Source organism: Ranitomeya variabilis, chromosome 1 (assembly GCF_051348905.1).
Source record: "Ranitomeya variabilis isolate aRanVar5 chromosome 1, aRanVar5.hap1, whole genome shotgun sequence".
Classification (NCBI taxonomy): Eukaryota; Metazoa; Chordata; class Amphibia; order Anura; family Dendrobatidae; genus Ranitomeya; species Ranitomeya variabilis.
This window is the reverse complement of record NC_135232.1, coordinates 798,184,399-798,198,939: the sequence shown is the minus strand read 5'-3', so window position 1 is coordinate 798,198,939 and position 14,541 is coordinate 798,184,399. Positions and strand designations below refer to the sequence as shown.

General features: G+C 48.9%; 1 protein-coding gene across 3 annotated transcripts in view; it reads right to left on the bottom strand.

The window, feature by feature from the left end:
* TBC1D2 (TBC1 domain family member 2) overlaps nucleotides 1-14,541 on the bottom strand; it is a 185,173-nt gene that overhangs the window by 147,756 nt on the left and 22,876 nt on the right. For all 3 annotated transcript variants that reach the window (XM_077273736.1, XM_077273750.1, XM_077273743.1), the window contains exon 3: nucleotides 3,959-4,103. In XM_077273736.1, the coding sequence (XP_077129851.1) occupies nucleotides 3,959-4,103 (145 nt within the window). The remainder of the gene's footprint in view (nucleotides 1-3,958; nucleotides 4,104-14,541) is intronic.

Sequence of the window (14,541 nt, the reverse complement as noted above, 5' to 3'; positions counted from 1 at the left end):
CACAGCGCAGAGCCGCGCAGTACACAGCGCAGAGCCGTGCAGTACACAGCGCAGAGCCGCGCAGTATAAAGCGCAGAGCCGTGCAGTACACAGCGCAGAGCCGCGCAGTACACAGCGCAGAGCCGCGCAGTACACAGCGCAGAGCCGCGCAGTATAAAGCGCAGAGCCGCGCAGTACACAGCGCAGAGCCGCGCAGTACACAGCGCAGAGCCGTGCAGTACACAGCGCAGAGCCGCGCAGTTTAAAGCGCAGAGCCGTGCAGTACACAGCGCAGAGCCGCGCAGTACACAGCGCAGAGCCGTGCAGTACACAGCGCAGAGCCGCGCAGTATAAAGCGCAGAGCCGTGCAGTACACAGCGCAGAGCTGCGCAGTACACAGCGCAGAGCCGCGCAGTACACAGCGCAGAGCCACGCAGTATACAGCGCAGAGCCGCGTAGTATACAGCGCAGAGCCGCGTAGTATACAGCGCAGAGCCACGCAGTATACAGCACAGAGCCACGCAGTATACAGCGCAGAGCCACGTAGTTATACTGCCCAGTCACGTAGTATATTGTCCAGTCACATAGTATACTGCATATCCCTGTTAAAAAAAAAAAAGAATTAAAATAAAAAAGTTACATACTCACCTCCTGGAGCGGCCGGTATCTGATGGTTGTTGCACCTCCTAGAGCGGCCGGTACACGATGCTTGTTGCACCTGGAGTGGCCGGTACCCGATGCTTGTTGCGCGCTCCGGTCCCAAGAGTGCATTGCGGTCTCACGAGATGATGACGTAGCGGTGTTGTGAGACAGAAAGACGGAAGTGCCCTTAGATAATTAGATAGTAGATTACCCCGCTCACCAATTCGGAACCCGAGAGGCCCGGCCCACCAAATCGGACCCCGAGGGGCCCGGCCCACCAAATCGGACCCAGAGTGACCCCGCCCCCTAAATCAGACCCAGAGTGACCCCGCCCACCAAATCGGACCCAGAGTGGCTCCGCCCACCAAATCGGACCCAGAGTGACCCCTTCCACCAAATCAGACCCAGAGTGACCCCTTCCACCAAATCGGACCCAGAGTGACCCCTTCCACCAAATCGGGCCCAGAGTGACCCCGCCCACCAAATCGGACCCAGAGTGACCCCACCCACCAAATCGGACCCTGAGGTGCCCAGCCCACCAAATCAGACCCTGAGGTGCCCAGCCCACCAAATCGGACCGAGTGACCCCACCCACCAAATTGGTCCCTAAGGTGCCCCGCCCACCAAATCGGACCCAGAGTGGCTCCGCCCACCGAATCGGACCCAGAGTGGCCGCACCCACAGAATCGGACCAAAAGTGACCCCGCCCACCGAATCGGACCTAGATTTACCCCGCCCACAAAATCAGACCCAGATTGACCCAACCCACCAAATCGGACTGCCTGAGGGGCACCCAAGTGTGAAAGTCTTGCAGGGGCAGCCCGTAGGGCCAGTCTGTAGTTCCTTCAGGAAATACCCATCTAGTTCTTATTATTATTCAGTCCGCACGTAATGCGGCCCGAACCGCTTCACTCACAGACTCCAGTGAGGTGTCATTTCGAAGCCAGCGTCCCCAAGAGGTGTGCTAAGTATTTTTCGTGTCGATCGGATTTGTAGTTTTGGCGCAATTTGCGTTTGAAAATGTTTTTTCCCCTCATTGTAATGCTTTTCAATAGGGAAATTTTCACATAGGTTATAATGGCCGGGTTTCTGAGGCAATTAGAAATGTACCTGCCACCTGGCTGATTAGCTCATTGATATGCTCAGTCAGGCCCAGTTACTATGCCAACGCCTGCGAACTGTACATGACCCTAGCAGGACAGTTTTGGCAGATAATATCAGCTCTTAAAGTGATAGCACAGCACAATTTCAAAGCACTATCTATAGTCTTATTATAATTATTGCCCCGCTCACCAAATCGGACCCAGCCCGCCAAATCGGACCCAGAGTGGCGCCGCCCGCCAAATCGGACCCAGAGTGGCGCCGCCCGCCAAATCGGACCCAGAGTGGCGCCGCCCGCCAAATCGGACCCAGAGTGGCGCCGCCCGCCAAATCGGACCCAGAGTGGCGCCGCCCGCCAAATCGGACCCAGAGTGGCGCCGCCCGCCAAATCGGACCCAGAGTGGCGCCGTTCGGTCAAATCGGACCCAGAGTGGCGCCGCCCGCCAAATCGGACCGAATGGTGCCGCCCGCCAAATCGAACCCAGAGTGGCGCCGCCCGCCAAATCGGACCCAGAGTGGCGCCGCCCGCCAAATCGGACCCAGAGTGGCGCCGCCCGCCAAATCGGACCCAGAGTGGCGCCGCCCGCCAAATCGGACCCAGAGTGGCGCCGCCCGCCAAATCGGACCCAGAGTGGCGCCGCCCGCCAAATCGGACCCAGAGTGGCGCCGCCCGCCAAATCGGACCCAGAGTGGCGCCGCCCGCCAAATCGGACCCAGAGTGGCGCCGCCCGCCAAATCGGACCCAGAGTGGCGCCGCCCGCCAAATCGGACCCAGAGTGGCGCCGCCCGCCAAATCGGACCCAGAGTGGCGCCGCCCGCCAAATCGGACCCAGAGTGGCGCCGCCCGCCAAATCGGACCCAGAGTGGCGCCGCCCGCCAAATGGGACCCAGAGTGGCGCCGCCCGCCAAATCGGACCCAGAGTGGCGCCGCCCGCCAAATGGGACCCAGAGTGGCGCCGCCCGCCAAATGGGACCCAGAGTGGCGCCGCCCGCCAAATGGGACCCAGAGTGACCCGGCCCGCCAAATGGGACCCAGAGTGACCCGGCCCGCCAAATGGGACCCAGAGTGACCCGGCCCACCAAATGGGACCCAGAGTGACCCGGCCCGCCAAATGGGACCCAGAGTGACCCGGCCCACCAAATGGGACCCAGAGTGACCCGGCCCACCAAATGGGACCCAGAGTGACCCGGCCCACCAAATGGGACCCAGAGTGACCCGGCCCACCAAATGGGACCCAGAGTGACCCGGCCCACCAAATGGGACCCAGAGTGACCCGGCCCACCAAATGGGACCCAGAGTGACCCGGCCCACCAAATGGGACCCAGAGTGACCCGGCCCACCAAATGGGACCCAGAGTGACCCGGCCCACCAAATGGGACCCAGAGTGACCCGGCCCACCAAATGGGACCCAGAGTGACCCGGCCCACCAAATGGGACCCAGAGTGACCCGGCCCACCAAATGGGACCCAGAGTGACCCGGCCCACCAAATGGGACCCAGAGTGACCCGGCCCACCAAATGGGACCCAGAGTGACCCGGCCCACCAAATGGGACCCAGAGTGACCCGGCCCACCAAATGGGACCCAGAGTGACCCGGCCCCCCAAATGGGACCCAGAGTGACCCGGCCCACCAAATGGGACCCAGAGTGACCCGGCCCACCAAATGGGACCCAGAGTGACCCGGCCCACCAAATGGGACCCATTCCTTCAGGAAATACCCATCTAGTTTTTCTTTTGTTATCCCTTTTATCTTATGTGATTGTATATACTATATTGTTTAGTTCCCATTTTGTAATATCTTTGCATATATATATATATATATATATATATATGTATATATATATATTTTTTAGAAACGCTGCCTACCTTTCCGTATTAAATATATATATAATTTAGTAGTTCCATTCCTGTTGCTCTCTAATTCGCACCCCTGAAGTCATATGCTGCCTGAAACTAATGTCCATTTGGCCTTTATAAACGATTGGTGGTGGTGGCAGCTAGTTCCTTTTGTTATTATGGAGTTGGCAGTGACCGTACCGGAGTATATACAGTATATTCCATGCGTTACAATCGGAGATGTATATACCATACGCTCACTGTGAGTTCCCCAATAACTGGCCTAGTAGGGAAAACAGCAGTGGCTCTGTCCATTACTCATCAGTCAATTGGATAATTGTCCTAATGTTTGGAGGCAAAAGAGTTGTGTCTCCCTGATAATACTGTATCTTGTACCTACCTGCATTGTAAAGATTGCTTTCACTGTCAAGAACATCTGAAGACATAATCATGCCAGTATGGATTTTTGACACATTATTATAGTTTTCCCATCTCTTTCGCTGCAGTTGCTGTAACCAGTACATCTTGGCATGATTGTTAATTGCCTTCGTGAAAATACAAACATGATTATAGAGACAGCAATCTCAAATTACAATAATTCACTAAGGGTATGTGTCCACGTTCAGGATTGCATCAGGATTTGGTCAGGATTTTTCATCAGTATTTGTAAGCCAAAACCAGGAGTGGGTGATAAATGCAGAAGTGGACCATATGTTTCTGTTATACTTTTCCTCTAATTGTTCCACTCCTGGTTTTGGCTTACAAATACTGATGAAAAATCCTGACCAAATCCTGATGCAATCCTGAACGTGGACACATACCCTAACAGTCTGTATTCTTCTAACAAATCTGAATGGTAAGGAAATTTGAAACCTTCAGGTTTTATGAGGGCATGCATATACATATATGAGAGATATATATATATATATATATATATATACACATACATACATATATACATATATACATACACTAGCTGAAGAGCCCGGCGTTGCCTGGGCATAGTAAATATCTGTGGTTACTTGGAGCACCTCACTTCTCTTATCTTCCCATCACGCCTCTCATTCCCCCCTCACGCCTCTCATTCCCCCCTCAATCCTCTTGTTCCCCCCCTGACTCCTCTCATTCCCCCCTAACACTTGTCATTTCGACCTCACATCTGGCATTTTCCGATCACTCCACTATTTTCCCTCACTCCTCTCATTTTGCACTCACACCTTTTCATTTTCACCTCACACCTCTCATTTTCACCTCAGTATATACATGTTTGTCATCTCCCTTATATATAGTATACATCTGTATGTCATCTCTTGTATATAGTATATACCTGTATGTCATCTCCCCTGTAAATAGTATATACCTGCTGTATGTCATCTCCTCCTGTATATTGTATATACCTATGTGTCATCTCCACCTGTATATAGTATATACCTGTATGTCATCTCTTCTGTATATACTATATACCTGTATGTCATCTCCTCCTATATATAGTATATACCTGTATGTCCTCTCCCCTGTATATAGTATATACCTGCTGTATGTCATCTCCTCCTCTATATACCTATGTGTAATCTCCTCTTTCATATAGTATATACCTGTATGTCCTCTCCTCCTGTATATAGTATATACGTGTGTCATCTCCTCCTGTATATAGTATATACCTGTAAGTCATCTCCTCCTGTATATAGTATATACCTGTGTGTCATCTGCTCCTGTATATAGTATATATCTGTGTGTCATCTCCTCCTGTATATAGTATATATGTGTCCCATCTCCCCTGTATATAGTATGTACCTGTGTGTCATCTCCTCCTGTATATAGTATATACCTGTGTGTCATCTCCCCTGTATATAGTATATATGTGTGTGTCATCTCCTCCTGTATATAGTATATACCTGTATGTCATCTCCTCCTGTATATAGTATATACCTGTGTGTCATCTCCCCTGTATATAGTACATATGTGTGTGTGTCATCTCCCCTGTATATAGTATATACCTGTGTGTCATCTCCTCTTGTATTAGACCTCGTTCACACGTTATTTGCTCAGTATTTCTACCTCAGTATTTGTAAGCTAAATTGGCAGCCTGATAAATCCCCAGACAACAGGAAGCACTCCCCCCTGGCAGTATATTTTAGCTCACACATACACATAATAGACAGGTTATGTGACTGACAGCTGCCGTATTTCCTATATGGTACATTTGTTGCACTTGTAGTTTGTCTGCTTATTAATCAGATTTTTATTTTTGAAGGATAATACCAGACTTATGTGTGTTTTAGGGCGAGTTTCATGTGTCAAGTTGTGTGTGTTGAGTTGCGTGTGGCGACATGCATGTAGCAACTTTTGTGAGATGAGTTTTGTGTGGTGAGATGCGTGTAGCAACTTTTTGTGTGTCGAGTTGCATGTGACAGGTTAGTGTGGCAAGTTGTGTGCAGCAAGTTTTGCGCATGGTGAGTTTTGCGCATGGTGATTTTTGCGTGTGGCGAGTTTTGTGTGGTGCCTTTTGAGTATGTGCAAGTTTTGTGTGAGGCAACTTTTGCATGTGTTGCAACTTTTGTACATATGGCAATTTTTCCACGTGTGCAAGTTTTGCGTGTGGCGAGTTTTGCATGTGTGGCGGGTTTTGCATGTGTGGCGAGTTTTGCGTGAGCCTAGTTTTGCATGTGGCGAGTTTTACACGTGGTGAGTTTTGAGCGGCGACTTTTGTGTTTCGACTTTTATGTGGCGAGGTTGGTGTATGTGTGGTGAAATGTGTGCTGAGGGTGATATGTGTTCAAGCACGTGGTAGTGTGTGGCGCATTTTGTGTGTGTGTTCATATCCCCATGTGTGGTGAGTATCCCATGTCGGGGCCCCACCTTAGCAACTGTACGGTATATACTCTTTGGCGCCATCGCTCTCATTCTTTAAGTCCCCATTGTTCACATCTGGCAGCTGTCAATTTTCCTCCAACACTTTTCGCTTCACTTTTTCCCCATTATGTAGATAGGGGCAAAATTGTTTGGTGAATTGGAACGCGCGGGGTTAAAATTTCACCTCACAACATAGCCTATGACGCTCTCAGGGTCCATACGTGTGACTGTGCAAAATTTTGTGGTAAAAATACTGACCAAATAACGTGTGAACGCGGTCTAATACAGGAGGAGATGACATACAGATATATACTATATACAGGGGAGATGACACACAGATATATACTATATACAGGAGAGATGACACACAGGTATATACTATATACAGGAGGAGATGACACACAGGTATATATTATATACAGGAGGAGATGACACACACATATATACTATACTAGATGGTGGCCCGATTCTAACGCATCGGGTATTCTAGAATATGTATGTATGTATATAGCAGCCACATAGTATATAGAACAGGCCACGTAGTATATAGGAGCCATGTAGTATATAGCAGACAAATACTACGTGGCCTGTGCTATACACTATGTGGCTGCTATATACATACATACATACATACATATTGTAGAATACCCGATGCGTTAATACAGGCCGCGCAATATATAACAGTGGCCACGCAAATAGTATGTAACACAGCCCACGCAGTATATAGCAGCCACGCAGTATATAACACAGGCAACGTAGTATATAACACAGGCCATGCAGTATATAACAGTGGCCAAGTAATATATAGCACAGGCCACGCAGTACATAACACAGCCCACATAGTATCTAACACTGGCCACGCAGTATATAGCAGCCACGCGGTATATAATGCAGCCAATGCGGTATATTGTTGTGAACTCCGTTCTCGAACTCCCTCCGGTGGTCAGGAATGGTACTTCTGTGAGTTCTGTCCGTGGACTCCCTCTGGTGGCTGAAAGTGGAGCTGCTGGTCTGGAAGTGGCTTCCTCAGCTGCATCGTTTAGGACTGGGCTGGTTCCTCTATTTAACTCCGCTCAGATCATTACTTGATGCCGGCTGTCAATGTATCAGTACTGGTTCAGATCTCTCTTGGATCCTTCTGATGTCCTGTTTACTTCAACAGAAGCTAAGTCCCTGTTAAGCTCATTTGTTGTTCATTTGTGTACTGAATATATTCCTTAGTACCTGTTTATTTTCTGTCCAGCGGGTAATCATGATTTTGTTTTGCTAGCTGGAAACTCTGGGTGGCAGAGGGGCGCCACCGCACCGTTAGTCGGTGCGGGGGTCTTTTTGCTCTCTCTGATTGGCTTTTGTAGATTTTTGTGCTGACCGCAAAGATCCCTTTATCTATACTCTGTCTATTTAGTAAGACTGGCCTCCTTTGCTAAAAAAAACCTGTTTTCATCTTTGTGTTTGTACCTTCCTCTTAACTCACAGTTAATATATGTGGGGGCTGCCTTTTCCTTTGGGAAATTTATCTGAGGCAAGTGAGGCTTTGTTTCTCTTTAGGGGTAGTTACCTCTCAGGCTGTGAAGAGTCGTCTAGGCAGAGTCAGGCACGATCCACGGCTAATTCTAGTGTGTGTGATAATAGGATTAGGGTTGCGGTCAGCAGAGCTCCCACTTCCCAGAGCTCGTCCTATTTTGCAGTTTGACTATCAGGTCAGTCCAGGTTCTCCTAACCACCAGGTCCATAACAGTACAGCCGGCCAAAAGTGTTAATGCATCTCAATAGAGGGATAAGAGAAGTTCTGAGACCATTTTTTTTCTCTGTAGTGTGCTCTGCCTTTCTTTTTCCCTTAAAGGGAACCTGTCACCACGTTTTTGGAAGATGGGATAAAAATAGCGTTAAATAGGGGCAGAGGTGGGCGTTACATTAGTGTGTGTGTTATGCGTTTATTACCCACCTAAGTTGCCGAAATAACTTTGCAAAGTCTCCGTTTTCGCCTGTCAATCAGGCTGGTCAGGTCACATGGGCGTGGTGTCTTCACCCAGATTTGGCGTAGTTTTCCGTTGGTGGCGTAGTGGTGTGCGCATGCCCAAAGTCCGGAATCCTCTTCCAGGGGATTTAAAATAGCGCGGTGTTCGTTATTGCATTGGTGATCGGTGGGCGCGGCCATCTTCCTTTGGCCGCGCGTGCGCAGAAGCGGCGCTCTGCTGGCCGCGGCTTCAGGAAAATGGCCGCGGGATGCCGCGCGTGCGCAGATGGATATCGCGGCGGCCATTTTCCTGAAGCCGCGGCCAGCAGAGCGCCGCTTCTGCGCACGCGCGGCCAAAGGAAGATGGCCGCGCCCACCGATCACCAATGCAATAACGAACACCGCGCTATTTTAAATCCCCTGGAAGAGGATTCCGGACTTTGGGCATGCGCACACCACTACGCCACCAACGGAAAACTACGCCAAATCTGGGGGAAGACAACGCCCATGCGACCTGACCAGCCTGATTGACAGGCGAAAACGGAGACTTTGCAAAGTTATTTCGGCAACTTAGGTGGGTAATAAACGCATAACAAACACACTAATGTAACGCCCACCTCTGCCCCTATTTAACGCTATTTTTATCCCATCTTCCAAAAACGTGGTGACAGGTTCCCTTTAACCCTTGGGTGGTTCAGGAATCAGGTGTAGATATGGACATTCAAGGTCTGTCCTCTTGTGTGGATCATCTCACTGCACGGGTACAAAGCATTCAGGATTATGTAGTTCAGAATCCTATGTTAGAGCCTAGAATACCAATTCCTGATTTGTTTTCTGGGGATAGATCTAAGTTTCTGAATTTCAAGAATAATTGTAAACTGTTTCTTGCTCTGAAACCTCGCTCCTCTGGTGACCCTGGTCAGCAAGTAAAGATCATTATTTCCTTGTTGCGGGGCGACCCTCAAGACTGGGCATTCTCCCTTGCGCCAGGAGATCCTGCATTGCTTAATGTAGATGCGTTTTTTCTGGCGCTTGGATTGCTCTATGACGAACCAAATTCTGTGGATCTGGCAGAGAAAATCTTGCTGGCTCTATGTCAGGGTCAGGATGATGCTGAAATGTATTGTCAGAAGTTTAGAAAGTGGTCTGTGCTTACTCAGTGGAATGAGTGTGCCCTGGCAGCGATTTTCAGAAAGGGTCTTTCTGAAGCCCTTAAGGATGTTATGGACCTGGTGGTTAGGAGAACCTGGACTGACCTGATAGTCAAACTGCAAAATAGGACGAGCTCTGGGAAGTGGGAGCTCTGCTGACCGCAACCCTAATCCTATTATCACACACACTAGAATTAGCCATGGATCGTGCCTGACTCTGCCTAGACGACTCTTCACAGCCTGAGAGGTAACTACCCCTAAAGAAAAACAAAGCCTCACTTGCCTCAGAGAAATTTCCCAAAGGAAAAGGCAGCCCCCACATATATTAACTGTGAGTTAAGAGGAAGGTACAAACACAAAGATGAAAACAGGTTTTTTAGCAAAGGAGGCCAGTCTTACTAAATAGACAGAGTATAGATAAAGGGAACTTTGCGGTCAGCACAAAAATCTACAAAAGCCACACAGAGAGAGCAAAAAGACCCCCGCACCGACTCACGGTGCGGTGGCGCCCCTCTGCCACCCAGAGCTTCAAGCTAGCAAAACAAAATCATGATTACCCGTTGGACAGAAAATAAACAGGTACTAAGGAATATATTCAGTACACAAATGAACAACAAATGAGCTTAACAGGTACTTAGCTTCTGTTGAAGTAAACAGGACATCAGAAGGATCCAAGAGAGATCTGAACCAGTACTGATACATTGACAGCCGGCATCAAGTAATGATCTGAGCGGAGTTAAATAGAGGAACCAGCCCAGTCCTAAACGATGCAGCTGAGGAAGCCACTTCCAGACCAGCAGCTCCACTTTCAGCCACCAGAGGGACTCCACGGACAGAACTCACAGAAGTACCATTCCTGACCACCGGAGGGAGTTTGAGAACGGAGTTCACAACAGTATATAACACTGCCCACGCGGTATATAATACTGCCCACGTAGTATATAACACTGGCCATGTAGTATATAGCAGCCCACGCGGTATATAACGCAGCCCACATGGTATATAACACTGCCCACGTGGTATATGACACTGCCCACGCGGTATATAACGCAGCCCACACAGTATATAACACTGCCCACGTGGTATAAAACACAGCCCACGCAGTATATAACACTGGCCACATAGTATATAGCAGCCACACTGTATATAACGCAGCCCACGCGCTATATAACACTGCCCACGTAGTATATAGCAGTGTGGGCACATATCCGTGTTAAAAAAAGATTATTAAAACAAAAAATAGTTATATACTCACCCACTGGGATCCAGCAAAGCTGTCCCTATGCGCGCGGCTGCCGCTATCTTCCGTTCCCAGGATGCATTGCCAAATTACCCAGATGACTTAGCGGTCTCGCGAGACCGCTAAGTCTTCTGGGTAATTTCGCAAAGCATCTCTGGTAACGGAAGATGGCGGCAGCCGCGAACGCATCGTCGGACTACGGTGGGTGAGTATAGCAGGTTTTTTGTTTTTTTATTATTTTTAACATTAGATGTTTTTACTATTGACGCTGCATAGGCAGTATCAATAGTAAAAAGTTGGGGACACACAGGGTTAATAGCAGCGGTAACGTTACCCGCGGCATAGCGCGGTACGTTACCGCTGGCATTAACCCTGTGTGAGCAGTGAGGGGAGTATGGAGCGGGCGCCGGGCACTGACTGCAGGGGAGTAGGGAGGGACTAATCGGACTGTGCCCGTCGCTGATTGGTCGCGGCAGCCATGACAGGCAGCTGGCGAGACCAATCAGCGACGCGGGATTTCTGTGACGAAAGTTGCAGACAGAAAGACGGAAGTACCCCTTAGACAATTATATATATAGATACAGGGGAGATGACACAGGTATATACTATATACAGGAGGAGATGACACACAGGTATATACTATATACAGGAGGAGATGACACACAGGTATATACTATATACAGAGGAGATGACACACATATATACTATATACAGGGGAGATGACACACAGGTATATACTATATACAGGAGGCGATGACATACAGGTATATACTATTGTAACAACTCTGCTGGCATCACTGCATGGCCTCCCATCCCCCACCTGCATTACACTCAAACTCACTTACTTCTCTGGGCCTTGTTGTGACTTCTCTCTGCTGCCAGCTCCATGCTGTGTGCCTCATGTCTGCTGTTTGCTCTGTGCATGCTCTGTCTGTATGCATAGGGGGGCGGCGCTGGCAAATCCTGTTTCTTATAGAGACTGTGTGCACCTTGCTAAGGTGTCCCTGGCCAATCACCATGAGGCTTCCTGTATTTAAGACATCCCCACCCATTGGTGGGGGCCTGTGCAACTTACTCCCTCGGTCAGTTCCTAGCTGCTGAGGTGCCAGGCCCTGTCTCGCTTACTCTATGTCCTTGTGTAGCCACCCAGTGGGGCTTTGTACTCTGGCCTATGTCTGCCACCCAGAGGGGCGTCGTACCCTGGTTTGTGTCCATGTCTTTGTGTCTAGTCCGGTTCCTGACTTTGTCTTAGCCTAGTCTTGCTCCTGTGTCCGTTTATATCCCTGCCTTGGTTTCCTTTCCCTGCTGTGCGTACTCTGTCTTGCTTTGCCCTGCTCTGCCCTCTGTGTCTTGCTTTACTCTGCTTTCGGCTCCGCTCTCTGCAACCTTGCTTTGCTCCTTGCTCTGCATTCTGTGACCTTGCTCTGCACTCTGTGGTTTTGCTCTCGGCTCTGCACTCTGACTTTGCTCTGCTCTCAGCTCTGCACTCTGTGGCTTTGCTCTCAACTCTGCTCTCTGTAGCTTTTTTCTGCACTTTGTTCTGTACTCTGACTTTGCTCTGCACTCTGTGGCTCTGCCCTGCGGCTCCGCTCAGCATTCGCTCTGCGGCTCCGCTTCTTGCGGTTCTACCTTGCTGCGCTCCTTGCGGTTCTACCTTGCTCCGCTCCTTGCGGTTCTACCTTGCTCTGCTCCTTGCGGTTCTACCTTGCTCCGCTCCTTGCGGTTCTACCTGGCTCCGCTCCTTGCGGTTCTACCTGGCTCCGCTCCTTGCGGTTCTACTTCTCCCGCTCTTGGCTCCGCCTCTTGCGTCTCTGCACTTGGCTCCGCCTCCTGCATCTCTGAACTTGGCTCCGCCTCCTGCATCTCTGAACTTGGCTCCGCCTCCTGCATCTCTGAACTTGGCTCCGCCTCCAGCTCCTGGCTCCGCCTCCTGCGTGTCTGCACTTGGCTCCGCCTCCTGCTCTTGGCTCCGCCTCTTGCGTTTCTGTTCTTGGCTTTAGCTCCTGTGCTTTCGCTCTGCATCCGCTCTTGCGGTCTTTATCTACCTATTCTTAAGTCCTCGTGTCTGAACAGGTTCTTACCTGTTCTACATACCTGCCTGCAGACCGGTCCCTACCGCTACTTCCAGTGTACCTGCCTACCAGAGAGGCAGCCGTGACCGCCTGCCTGCCAGTGTCTCTGTTGTACCCGTCTGCCTGTGTCCCAGCCGTGCCCGCCTGTCTGCCAGAGTGCCAGCCGTGCCCGCTTGCCTGTTTATGTTCCGTTCCCCGGTGGGATCAGCAGCCACAGCCAGACATCACCCTGGAGTGGTACCTGGTAGCTTCCTATTGCACAAGTCTGACCTCACCATCAGAGGCTCCAGCGAACACCTAGGAAGCTACTTAGTCACGCCCCTTCCAGGGAAGTTTGGTCTGTAGTCCAGTGGGGCCACACCCCCGCACGCCCGCGCCAACCAGTTTGGGCTCGAGCGTGACAACTATATACAGGAGGAGATGACACACACACATATACTATATACAGGGGAGATGACACACTGGTATATACTATATACAGGGGAGATGACACACGTATATACTATATACAGGAGGAGATGACATACATGTATATACTATATAAAAGAGGAGATGACACATAGGTATAAAGAGGAGATGACATACAGCAGGTATATACTATATACAGGGGAGATGACATACAGGTATATACTATATAAAGGAGGAGATGACATACAGGTATATAGTATATACAGAAGAGATGACATACAGGTACATACTATATACAGAAGAGATGACATACAGGTACATACTATATACAGGAGGAGATGACACATAGGTATATACAATATACAGGAGGAGATGACATACAGCAGGTATATACTATTTACAGGGGAGATGACATACAGGTATATACCAAAAAGATCACGGGGATCTCAGTCCAAGAATAACAGAGTACTCAGAGAAAAATCACAATATATGAATAGATTAATCCAAGAACTCAAAAGGATAGTGAATCAAAAATTGATTTATTAAAGTCACAACCAGTCATACAAGATGCCAACGTTTCGGCCCCCCAAAAAAGAGCCTTTATCAAGGCACTTATCTACAAGAAAATAAGACAAAATTAAATACAGATATTCATAAATATGTCTCAACGGAGACTGGTTGCATATAGAACAGAAAAGAATCTGTAGCCAAATGAACATATTTAAATCACATAGGTTCTATACAGAAAATAGGGGTGAGAACATGTCCGAAATGAAAGAAATCGAGAATAACAACATTCCACATTAATGGGCACATCAAAATCTAAATATAACCACCCGCATGAAATATACATATACTATGGAGATAGCTCTAGGTGTCATGGTCCAGAGAGGGAGAGGGAAGGGGGGGGAAAACCCAACACCAATAGCGATCAAAGTAGTGTCCTAGATATAAGGAATCACATCCATCTGTGAGAATAAGAGAAATAAATTACGTGTATGATGGTAACAAAAGAGGAGGTTATCGACAACAAACTAAGTGAGTTTCTTGTTAATACTCACCCTATCTGCCCCGTTCTCTATACATTGCCTAAAATCCACAAAAATCTCACAAGACCTCCTGGGAGACCCATAGTGGCCTCCACTGGTTCTTTGCTTTCTCCTCTTGCTATGGTATTAGAAAAGATCTTATCTCCATTATTATGCCATATTCCTTCCTTCTTAAGAGATACTTCACATTTTTTGTCCTCCATTCGGGATTTGAATACAGTACCTGTGGGTTGTTATCTAGTAACACTAGATG